General features: G+C 37.0%; 1 protein-coding gene across 1 annotated transcript; it reads right to left on the reverse strand.

Moving 5' to 3' along the window:
* Nucleotides 1–1,481: 1,481 nt before the first annotated feature.
* On the reverse strand, nt 1,482–10,818 carry saraf (store-operated calcium entry-associated regulatory factor). Its single transcript, XM_002942846.5, has 6 exons — nt 10,580–10,818; nt 8,439–8,617; nt 7,707–8,118; nt 6,355–6,457; nt 5,347–5,459; nt 1,482–4,967 (listed from the first exon to the last, which is right to left on the reverse strand). The coding sequence occupies exons 1-6, from the start codon at nt 10,668–10,670 to the stop codon at nt 4,942–4,944; spliced, it is 924 nt and encodes a 307-aa protein (XP_002942892.1). The 5' UTR covers nt 10,671–10,818; the 3' UTR covers nt 1,482–4,941.
* Nucleotides 10,819–12,948: the final 2,130 nt, after the last annotated feature.

A 12,948-nucleotide genomic window follows, 5' to 3' on the forward strand; every position in this document is an offset into this window, starting at 1 on the left:
ACTCAGAGCAACATCAAAGGGGGTGGTTAGCAAAATATTGCTCGTGAGCCACTGGTTGGGGATCACTGTTCTACATATACAGTATATTGTGAGTCAGTCCCTAAGCTCAGGGAACAGACAACAGCACAGAGCATCTGCAGTGAATCAGCAAAAAAAAAATATGGGGATCTGCTAGGGGCATATTTGAAGCACAGATTTTGACTGCTAAAGGGCTGTGTTTGCCTTGAGCTGGTACAAGGGCCCAAAACATAATGTGCAACATTTTGCCCTTCTTTCATTAGGCTTTAGTTCTCATTTAATGTATTAAAAAGTTGGTCCTCCCTTTGCTGCTATAACAGCCTCTGCACTTCTGGAAAGTCTTTGTTGGTGAGATGTGCTTCACTTACAACCGCCTTTGTAAGGCTGGGCACTCAGGTCTGGGCAGTTTCCGTTCATTCCACAGTTGTTCTTATGGGCTGAGGTCATGGTTCAGTGAACACTAGTCAAGTTCTTTCCTCGTAGATTAGCAGACCAAATCTGTTTGCCTCAATTTTGCTTTGTGCATGGGGAATAACACCTGTGCTGATTTTTAATAGACATGTCCACTAATTTTTAGGGTTGTCCAGACATTTTTTGGCCATGTCATTCATTTTCAGTTCATCAGCTTTTAAAGGACATGTAAAACTTTCAAAAAAAAGAATGTCTTGTAAAAAGCGGGACTTGAATTTCTTACTATTGAGTGCTATTCTCATATCTACTGGGAGCTGCTATGTTGCTCCCTTCCCATTGTTCTGCTGATCAGCTGCTGGAAGGGGGGTGATATCACTCCAACTTGCAGCTCAGCAGTGAAGTGTGGCTGAAGTTTATTAGAGCACAGGTCACATGGCTGTGGCACCCTGGGAAATGAAGAATATGGCTAGCCACAAGTGAAAGTTCAAAATTAACTATGAAAATCTGTTTGTGCTTTTGAAACAGATTTCAATGCAGGATTCGGCTGGAGAAGCTCTATTAACTGGCGAATTTTGAAAAAAAAACATGTTTTCCCATGACAGTATTCCTTTAAGTATTCATTCTGTGGGTATAGTTTTACTTTAAAGGAGCAGTATAGCCCTTTGTTAAACATGAGTTCAGTGACTAGGACTTTTGGCCTATTCTTTTAATCTTTTTTTTCCCCTCATTTCTTGTATAATAATAATATAATATAAAGGTAAATCATTATATATATATATATATATATATATATATATATATATATATATATATATATATATATATATATATATATATATATATATATATATATATCATTAGAACCACTGCAAACTATAATAAAAATTGCTGTGAGCTATTTGTAACCCTACAGATTTTGTTCAGCTGCAGTTTATCCATGCCTGGTATACCACAATTATGTTATATTTTTAATTTTTAAGAGCTCCAAGAAAAGGGTTTCATAAATTATTTTTGTCTGCACTTGTCCTTGCTAAACATGACACACACATTGGTCACAGCAGTTTTATATTTATTCATATGTTTTGCGATCAACTTGTTTCACAGCTTAAGGCACACTGATTAAATATATTGTTTTTCTAAAAAAAAAAAAAAAAAAAAAGTCATAAAGATGCAACATATTAAACAAATAACAGTGCAACCAGTGAGAGTTCTAGAAGTAGAGAAACATTTTTGAGTGTAGGGTATAAGACTAGTAGATAATAGGTTTTGGAGAAACATTTGTTCTCTGTATTGGGGGGGGTGGGGTTAAAAAAAGTAGGGTTAAGACAAATTTTGTGGATTCCCCCTAAGTCACAAAGTGCAGTTACATTTATCACTTCAAAGTTTTGACTGTAGAGTTAATCCTAATTATGAGGAGTCATTTGGTAGGCAAAACAATCTATTAAATGTGATGTCACGCTGAGCAAAAGAACTGATGCTGCTGAAGTTTTCCAATTCAAAGGCAAGGAGCTGAAATTACTGTGGTATGTTAAGTGTATTTGTTTAAAACATATTTACTAACATTAACACACTGCACATCTTATAGTCAATTAATACGATTCCATAACTTAGGTAACATTCCTTGTCACTTATTGTAAAACAATTTTCTACATGATTTACAATACAGGTATAGCACCCATTATCCAGAATGCTCGGGACCAAGGGTATTCCGGATAAGGGGTATTTCTGTAATTTGGATCTCCATATTTAGTCTACTAAAAAAATAAATAAAACATTAATTAAACCCAACAGGATTGTTTTGCATCCAATAATGATTATTTATATCTTAGTTGGGATCAATTACTAGGTACTGTTTTATTACTACAGAGAAAAAGGAAATCAGTTTTAAAATTCTGAATTATTGATTAAAATGGAGTCTATGGAATACAGGCTTTCCATAATTCGGAGCTTCTGGATAACGGGTTTCCGGATAAGGGATCCCATACCTGTACCAGCCATAATAATTCTAAGTTAGATTTTCTTTCACATGAACACTGTATCTAGCCTCTACTAATAATGATTGTCACAGCTATAAGAAAATCCAGAAATCTAAAGGCAGAGCCATTTATTTGTTATTGGCATTTAAACTTGATATTTTTAAGAGACCTTGGGCGCTGGGGCTCTCTACATGCATAAATTGTTTTAGGCATATTATGTTAGTGCTCCTTTGTTCCTTTACTGCTGTAAATAATGGATGTAGGATAATATACTAAAAGTTACTCAAAAGAACCATGCAGATTTTGCTTTAAAATATGTTATCGCTAAATGCAACTTCCTATTGGATACTAGATGTGGCACAAAACCTGTGACTTAGTACATAACCTGGTAGCTCCTGGTACTCTGAAAGAGCCCCCTTTTACAAAAATGCAGAGTAAAAGTTCAGGTTCACGTGGCGCATACAGACATATGCAGGGAAATTTTAGCTGCGGTAAACACAATATAAGTAATATAAACTGACTTTCTCCAGTTGTCCTGTGGCCACTGGTTTGAATGCATCTTGGGACCTATGATCAACCAATGTTTTGGTTGATCATATGTGCTGTTTTCTCCTAACAGGGGCACCAGCCCGGAGTACAAGGTAGGCGATTAAAGTCACTTGGGGATGCCTAACATTTTGGCACCCCCAAGTGACTTTGCCTTTCCTTCTCCTTTAAGTAACCCCTTTTCAGCAATCTGTCTCTCAACAAGACGGTTCTTTCTATAATAAACACAAATTCTGCATGGGTAAGAGAGATTGCTGGAAGCAGGAGAGTGATATTTTTAATTAGACTAATAAGATATTTATATAAGGACCCGAGTCCCAGTATCAACCCCAGTTAAGCGAAAATAAAACTAAAAAGTAATATGTTGGAGTTTTTATCCTTATATCTTTACATGTTTTCTTTGTAAAAACATGTTTTAACTGGTTTGCTGTGAATAGTACTATGTACACATACCTATAACAAAATTGTAGCCTTACAGAGCAATACATTTTTGGGCTGATGTGGTCAGTGACCACTATTTTAAAACTACAAGATCCAGAAGAGGAAGGTAGATAATTAAAAAAAACAAACAAACAAAAAAAACCTATAAATAATGAAGATCAACAAAAGTGCTAGGATTAGGAGATTTGATTACAGACTAAAAGTCTTAAAGGTAAACTACCCCTTTAAAGTCCTTGAGAACTGACTTTTTGTTACTGTTCCCAGATTTTTATCTATATCACCATATAAAACGGGTTGAACAAATAACCTACTGAACGAATTTAAATGAAAAATGAACTAGTTATTACAAGACTGCCATAACTAAGGAGCAGATTTACGTTTGTATTTTTTCTTTGTTCTTCCAAACTTTTAAGTGCCAAAAATCACTTATTAAGGTAATTATTCTAAAACTTCATTAAGTGTAAAAACTAATGAAAAACTAATACAAAACTTTGCCATGTAAAAGCTGGCACGGTCATATAGAAGTCATTGTAAAATCTTATTTATTTCAAGGTTTTAGAGGTTTGGGGGATTTTTTTACTTTTTAAAAATGTGGGTTTAGTTGAAGTTAAAAAAAAAAAAAACAACTGAATTTACTCAAAATTTTGATAAATCTGCCTAAAGTACCTTAAAAGATATCATATTGCAAAATGCTAGGAAACTGATTAACAAGATATCCAACATCCTGCAGCAAATATCCATGAGTATTGTGAAGCTGTTTGTGTGAAGTTTTATTTTCGTTCGACTACATAATAAACCCTTGTTAAGGTGGCCACACATGGCGATTTTCGATCTTTTGTGCGACTGATCGTTCCCACCCTCCACAGACGTTCAGGGCTGTATGGAGCCGGATATGGAGGTAGAAAATGGAATATCCACCTGCAATGGTGCCAGATCAAAATCTTTTAACCTGCACAATCGGGCGAGTCGATATCCACAGCCTTTTGCGATATTGGTCACCTCGCAAAGTCGCCATACACGCACCGAATATCGTATGAAACAAGGTTTCGTACAATATCATCTGTGCGTGTATGGCCAAGTTTTAGCCACGGAGTATTGTTTCGTGATGATAAAATTTAATTATATTTTTAGAAGAAGAGCAAACGTTCCATATGATCAGACCTTAGTCACTGCTGTTCTTGTGTAATGAATTGTATGAACATGTTTGTCTCTAATTTGTTTATCTCAAACAGTAGGAGTCAAGATTCACGGCTGATTCAAGCTATAACAGTATTCTGGCACAGCAGTTACAGATCAAATCTACACCACCAGAACAGGTTGAATTGGCTACCGATTTCTGATAAGTCTCCTAGCATGACATTAGTTTTGTATGTAACCTTACAAAATGCAGAAGAAAACTACACAACTGTTTTTAAAATATGTAGTCCTATGTAAACTGTATGTTTAGTAAAAGGAAACTGCCCAGCACTAATTAAAGGAGCCAAACAAACTAAATGCAAATATACACTCAGATTACACCCAGGCTGTGTTTATTTTCACTGTAAATGTCCTATCTTCTTTTGGTTCCTCCAAAGCCTGTAGGGAGAAATACAACAATGAGTAAATAGTATACTCAATTATACAACACCATACATATAGAATGCAGGAGCCTTAGTATACATATGTCAAAATAAAAAACATACACCACTCCAGAAACTGAGCGCTAATGCTCATTTTTCTACTTGCATAACTGGAGGACATGACCAAGGTGCAAATAGTTTTCACCATAGGCAGAGAAGTGCAGGAGTGCTTTTTATACACTATTTCTATTAAGTATGCTATACCAGCTCAAAATGCTTTAGGTTATTACTATTTTAATATCAACCTATAATTCATGAGATAAGTGTAAAAACATATCAGTGTCTGCATCATAAATAATGTGCACATAAAGAGAAAAAATAATAACAAATCTTACCTGACGCTGTTCTGACACCTGAACTCTGTGGTGGCCTGTAATTTTGATGCATTGAGTCTGAATTAGAAGGACCAGTCCAAGTGTTGAAATATGGTGCCTGGTATGGTTGAGCCCTTAAAAGGAACAACAGTCTTAAAATGACCCTATAGGTGTTTTTTGAAAATGTAGCTGTGGGTTACTACAGTTTTATCATATAAAAATTGTCAGTGAACTTTGTGTATTTCACACAGTTTTATAGTACAGATTAGCTATCACTGTCAAACACTCCACAGTGGCACACGGAAGATTGGTCATACACAGTTAATTCTTGGCTACTGGGGGATGCTCTAAATCTCTCTAAAATGTCTTTCCACCAGGAATCGTCGGTGGGAAGGCATATGCAGCGCTTAGGTTTCTGAATATCTTGTTAGAAGGCATTAGGGAAAGAATTAATTTCTTACTGTAGAAATAGGCGAGATTTAGGATTATGGGCACATGCAATGATTTCCACACAGTGGAAACCAAAACACTGTGGTGGTCATTTATCACACTGGGAAAATTTGCCCATAAGTAGTAACTTACGGCAACCATTCACATTGTTGCGTTCATTGTTCTACTTGCAGCTGAATGTAAAAAGCCAGTCACTGATTGGTTGCTATGGGTTTTTGCCCAAGGGCAAATTTACCCAGTGTTGATAAATAAGCTGCTGTGTTATGTATCACCTTTTGGCCAGCGGAACAGGGATGCTAAAATAAAATAGAAAACAAAAAAGTTTAATGAACCTAGATAAACTGAAAAAAAGAGATACGTGGATGGTCCAACTTAGCCCCAACCCCTATACTGGATCATACATCTATGAGGTGGGGATGCACCCCAGATACAACACAATTCCTTCCTAATGCAAAATAAGAGAAAATCTATTGATTTAGAGGACTTTATTGCCAGGGGGTCCATTGTTTAACTATAAAAAGAGTTTTCCTAAACGCTAAGATGCAATTATAAGCTGCAGAGCTAAATCAGATCACATACCTTCGATTACCAAACAAGTATCCTAATACACCTCCAGTTCCAAGACCTGTCCAAAACCCAGGTCCCTGATTAGAATGGCTGGTACCATAACCTGATGAAAAGCCTAAATTAAAAAGAAGAAAGTCACCATATAAAATTTACAATTTTAAAAGATTAAAAATACAAATCTTTGTTATAATCCATTAAAAATCATAACCCATGTATAAAGCCTAACGCGTTTCATGCTAATCCAGCACTTAATAATAGGCTAATTTACCTATTTTGATTGAATTTTTCCTAGTTTGACTATTTTTGTAAACCATTTCAAATTTAGTTTGGAAAACCTGTGTAGTGTTATACTCAACCCAAACCATGTCCAGCCAATCTGGACAAGAAAATACAGAGAATTCCTAAATGGGGCACACGCAATTTGAAAATGCAAATAGGGGAGGGATAGTGACCAGATTGTAGCCACATCCAATACAGTGCAATTCACTACAGTAGATGAGTCTGTACATATACGTGCATACAAGTGTGTGGACCTTGAACCAGACAGGAGAGATATGCTGTCATAATTTAATTGCCTTTTTATAAAAGATGAGGGATTGCTTGAATCCACATTGCAAGATGCAAAAAAGATACACACCATGGTAGTTAGTCTGTAGCATCTATGTCGGATTTACAAATTTATAAATATATAAATAACTGCACACATTTGCATTAGATCTTAAAACTGCATTAAAGGAAAAGGAAAGGCTAATAAAGAGTTAATCTCAAGCTACAGGCATACCTTCAGTTCTCTAAATAGTGCCCTTAAGTCTTCACATATTTCACCTGTTCAGATGATCAGAAGCCAAACAGGAATTAAAAACGCTGAGCTATGTAAAGAAGGTTCCCATAATGCCTCACTCCTGCACAGACACCCAGACCAAGTAAACATGCTAAGTTAGTTAGACTATGAGTCAACTTCCTGCTGATTGGCTCAGATCCACATTCCTAAGGGGGGGGGAGCAGGAGAGAGCTGCATGTCTATAGCACAGGAAAACATAAACAACAAATCTTTTGACAGAGAACTTAGTGTAGCGTTTCTGTGAGTGCTTATTTACATAGACCTTTCTGATAAAGCTTACTTTACCTTTCTTTCTCTTTTAAACATTTTTGCTTGCACCAAATATTTTGCATAAGTGGGGGTCTTCAGGAAACATAAAAGGAGGTTACTGAAGTCCCTGCTACCAGCACACTCACTGACCAACAGGCCATCTAAAAGAAGTTAAAATCTGTTTGAATGTATATTAACTTGAAATAAAAGAAAACACCCTTTTTTATTTGTAAACTCTAGCAACTAAAGGAATGTGATGGAAAAATTGTATTACCTGTAAAGTCTGATTTAAAACCAGGTGGAGGAGGAGCACTAGCACGAGTCTGGCTCTGAAAATCATATCCATACTCATCAGGACGAGGGTGTTCCTGCACTGATGGGCCACTGAGAAATAGCTTATACACTCCATAAGCAATTATGACAATAACTATGAGAACAATTGCACTGCTGCCATTTGTTTTGGTATCCCAGCTATTTGAATTGCTTTGGAAATAGCCTGAGCCAAAGCCACCACTTCTGTAACCATCTTGTGATCTCTTTCTGCCTTCCTCTGTGAGCTCAAGGGTGTACTCTAACCCACAGGAGCCACGAAGTACATAGGGATCTTCTGGGTAGTCAAAGCCTTCACAGCTTACTTCTACTTTACCAAATCGATACGAGTTGTCCATGTCCACTTTGCATTCCCACTGGCCATTTAAAAAAAAAAAAAAAATTCAATCAATGTAAAGAACTTTTTTTTTTTGGCTAACAAGATCAGTTACAGCAATAAAGCATCTGAAGCTGTCTTCATATGCTCAATATGTTTCATATAAAAATATGGTGATTCTCACCCCTATAATGCATATATTAGCAACATGGACATTTATTACCCATTTAATATATATATATATATAATTTCACTTTTGTTTTCTAAGTATTTTGAAATATTACGAAATACAAATGCACAGCAAACCATGGCAAACAGTAAGCATATATTACACAAAATTAAAATTAAAAGTAAAGTTACCTGAACATCAAAGCCATCCCATCCTCTGTTGTGACATTGTACTACCTGTGGCACCATTGTATGACAGCCTGCGCTACCACCAATACACTTCAGTTGTGGGACAGGAGCTGAGCGGCGTGCATTGGTATATCGGTCAGCATACAGAGTTATTGCCTGAATGTCCCTCAGAAGCACTCTCTCTGAAGTAAAAAGAAAAAAGAAAAACAAAATAATATCTCATCAGAGCAAAATCACCCCAGCACTACACACCGCTATGTAGAGTACATTCACCATATAGGAGGATCTTAATGCCCCTGGATGAAAATGATTGACAAGAGGCGGGTCAGGCAATATATGATTGACAGCTGGGACTTTTAAATGCTTACACAATGGGTATAGATGTGTTAATAAAAAATGACTTTGGGTTACATGTTTAATTTGAAAAGGGCTTTTATTATACAGCTTTTTATGTCTGGGTGACGGACCTGCCACCCTAAGAGGTAATTCCAAATGTACTTCAGTCATGTTAGGTGAACAAAATTAACTTCACTTACACTATATAAATAATATCACAGCAAGCAGGCAGGTGGCATTTTGTGCATATTGTTAGAAAGGTAAGCTTTTCATTATGCCAAAATCTTGTTTATGTGCCAGAATAGGGAACCTGATGCACATGCCCATGCACTGGCTGCACAATTAGATGGTGAGGAGTGCAGTGACATTCAGTAAGTGCTAAATGGAAAGTTATTGTTTGCCCAGGCATAGAGGCTGGGCAGAAAATATATGATTTACAGCTGGGATTGTCAAATGCCTTTATAATGTGTATGGAAGTGTGTTAAAAATGAAATCTGGGTTTAATTTGAAAAGGACTTTTATTATGCAGCTTTGAATGTCTGGGTGACAGGGTCCTCTTTAAAGAGACCCATCACCCTAAGAAATAATTTCAAAACTCTTACTATCATCAAAATAAATGTTACTTACGCTATATAAATTATTTACATTTTGTTTCCTTCCTTCTTGGAATTCACAATCACAGCAAGCAGTCATTTGCCATTTTGTCAAAAATGTTATTGAGGCAAGTTTTCTATAACCCCCAAAATATATTGTTTGTGTGCCAAAATGGGGCAGTGATCAGGTCACCTTATGTTACAATACCCTGTCCCCTTCCTAAACAGCGTGACTGTGGAGCCCCTCATATTGCCCTATTTGCTGAATCACCATCTTGTGCAGCCTTCGGTCCTCTTCTATGCAATTTTATAATTTAGGGGATCCCCAGTTGTGCGGTTTAGGAAAGGGACAAGGAATTATAAGAGGCTACGGGTCTCCTTTAATCTTATGACAAGCCCTCAGGATTCCCCAGTTCAAATCCTAATTCATGTAATCTTAAATTTACATATGTATGTATGTATAACTTTATTTATAAAGCGCCACAAGGGTACGCAGCGCTGTACAGTCTTACAGAATACAAAATTACACACAGGGAGGACGAGTGATATAATAAATAAATACAAAAAATACATATATGTATATATATGTATATATATATATATATATATATATATATATAAGTGCCATGTGGTATGAGACACAGTAGGAAGGAGGTCCCTGCCCCGTAGAGTTTACAATCTGAGTGATATGTGTATGATACATATGTGATTAGTATTCTGACATTCATTTTTTTAATTATTTGCCTTTCTAGTTTCACTCTCTGTCTCATCATTTAAAACACTGTCTAGCTGTTATTGATATATTTGATTAGCTTTCACACAAAAACCTTGAATAAATCCTTTTAAATAGAGATTAGTGATGAAATTCATCACAGAAGGATTTAGATCAGTAAAAAAAGCACCTGAATATGGTAATAATGTACTCCTTATTGTAAAAAAAACACAATGATATTAGAGGTCACTAAGGTATTCTTGGCTATTTAGGAGTTCCCTAACCTGTATTAAAACACAAGGCCAAAGTTTCACATCTTGGTTCTGCCGAGTCACTATCTAAAATCTAGTAAAGCAAATTTCCAGTGCAAAGCTAAGCTCTATGTATAATGAACGCCACCTTTTTGCAAATCCTAATAAATGATACACCTTAGGAAAGGGTTTGTTTATACAGATCTCATTATCTCAATTTATCTCAATCTCTACTACTATCTGTAAGGTTACCTTGATGGTTCCAACACCAAGCACCAGGGATTTGAAGCAGGGCAAGAAGGGGCAACAGAAGCAGGGACCACATGTTTGCAACTTCCACCATGGTCAGAAATCTAACACAACACCGGCGGCTGATCACGACTTTAAACACCGTCTATCCAGCAATTCTGAAAAACATACCAATTTCAAGTAACGAATTACAGCTAGTTACATCATGCTACAGTTACTTCCGCCTTCCAGTGTTTCTACTACATAACCACGCCCGCTATGATGTCACTAGGATGCGTCGTCGCAAGGGTTACGGCTGGAAAAGAGGTTGGCCATTATGGCTTACTACGCTCGGGGCCCGCCCTTCATACAAAACTTTATTGAGTGTAACAATGTAGCTATCGTTCTTAAACGAAGAAGCCGGTTTTTGTGGGAACTGACGTCACGTGGATAACTATATTGCCATTGGCAGCTGTGTCCGCTTGTTTTGTTGCGGGTGGGCCGCCGCTCCTCGTGGAACTGTAAGTGTTGTTTCTTCAGCAACGATACGTGTCTGTTCGTTCATTGATGGCGGTTGGTTGGGAGACAGTGACGTCAAAATGGAAGTTATTAAGCACTTTCACTACCAGGGTTCTGCTGCTGCCCACTGGCAGGGCAAGGGAACTGTGGGCATAGGTTCGAGGGGGGTCCTCATTTCACTACTGAAGAACGAAACAGATAAATGGTATACTCTTCAGCTGCTCATTCTTTATTCCTCCAGTCTAGGGGGGAAAAAATTACAGACCTATAGCATAGTGTTACACTGGCACCAATAAAACTGACCAGCTGGCAGTTCTGGAAGAACCTTTGTATAAATCGCCTCTGGCTATGTATAACTGCTAGACTGATGTGTATATGCTATTATTTTGGAACCAACATCTAATAACTGGGATTGTAGTGCTTAGTTTCTGCACTACAAGTTGGGGAGGTCCACAGCAGACCAATAGCATAGTGTTACACTGGCACTAATAAAATCGACCAGCTGGCAGTTCTGGAAGAACCTTTGTATAACTCACCTCTAACTGTATATAACTGCTACACTGATGTGTATGGCTTTATTTTGGAACTAACATCTCATAACCGGGATTGTAATGCTTAGTTTCTGCGCTACAAGTCGGGAATGTCCAAAGCAGACCAATAGCATAGTGTTACACTGGCAACAATAAAACTGACCAGCTGCCAGTTCTGGAAAAGCCATTGTATAACTCACCTCTGGCTGTGTATATAAATGTAACTGCTAGACTGATGTATATATGGCTTTATTTTGGAACCAACATCTGATAACTGTGATTGTAATGCTTAGTTTCTGCCTACAAGTTGGGGATGTCCAAAGCAAAGGCAAAACCTATATGAGATGTCATGTATTTAGTGCAGATTCATAAGGAATCTTGTGAGGGAATATGCCACTGAACCAGCTTTGCTATATAAGAAACGCTGTTATAATGTAGTTATTTAGGGACACCAAAGAACTTTTTTTTAAAGGCAGATGTGTACAGAAGTGACTTGTGAATATTACAGCATCTTAAAAAGTATTCAGACTTTTGATCATATGTCCCACTTAATGAACAAGAATTAAATTTTATTCTCTGGGATATTTTTCTTAAAAAACACAACTTAAACTTTTCGAAAAGTAAACATAATTTCAAGCAATGTTACAATATACTACATTTTTCTAAATGCGTGTTGCACAATTGTTTAGCGCTTGATGCATGTTCTGACTAATATTGGGACAGTGAAATATTTTTAAAGTGATAATGACATGTTCCTTTGAAAGCCTTTGGAAAATGACAGTATTACTAAAAAAAAAAATGGCCCAGATTTTTTTTTTTTTTTTTTTTAGTACATGCCTCACCCTGGAAAAACTTACCACCAGTGACAATCTGACTTTGCTTAATGTCTCCAGTAGCAGAGAGCTGGCTGTGTGATCCTTAAGAAGGCTTGAGTACATTCTTTACCTTTGGAAATATCCCCTGCCTCAGTCCCAGACCCAATCATCTAACACGTAATTCAAATCTTTTCCTTGATATGCCCATCATGGGTGGGTGATATTCCCATCATGGGTGGGTGATATTCCCATCATGGGTGGGTGATATGATAATGCAATCATTTGGCCCTAGAACCAAAGATTGCATTACAATGAAGGGTATACAAAAAGTCAGAGCAAGGACCGTATAAATGAGCTCATGTATCCCTTGATCCGGCAGAAAAATCAAGCCTCCCCGATCTACACCTGGCCGATTATTAGCAGATATCGCTGCTGAATTCATGGCTACCTTTACAACTGAGCATACTTTCTGAGCTTGATTATAATATACGGGTCGAAGTTCTCTGATGCTGCTGAGAAATGTGTCAAC

Source organism: Xenopus tropicalis, chromosome 1, assembly GCF_000004195.4.
Source record: "Xenopus tropicalis strain Nigerian chromosome 1, UCB_Xtro_10.0, whole genome shotgun sequence".
NCBI classification, from domain to species: Eukaryota; Metazoa; Chordata; class Amphibia; order Anura; family Pipidae; genus Xenopus; species Xenopus tropicalis.

Excerpts from the sequence above, each read along its gene's own strand:
- saraf (XM_002942846.5), bottom strand. The coding sequence starts at position 10,670 with ATGGTGGAAGTTGCAAACATGTGGTCCCTGCTTCTGTTGCCCCTTCTT. Across the intron at positions 8,618-10,579 it reads TTGGTGTTGGAACCATCAAG|AGAGAGTGCTTCTGAGGGAC; the intron begins GTAACCTTACAG and ends TTTTTACTTCAG. Across the intron at positions 8,119-8,438 it reads GGGATGGCTTTGATGTTCAG|TGGGAATGCAAAGTGGACAT; the intron begins GTAACTTTACTT and ends TTAAATGGCCAG.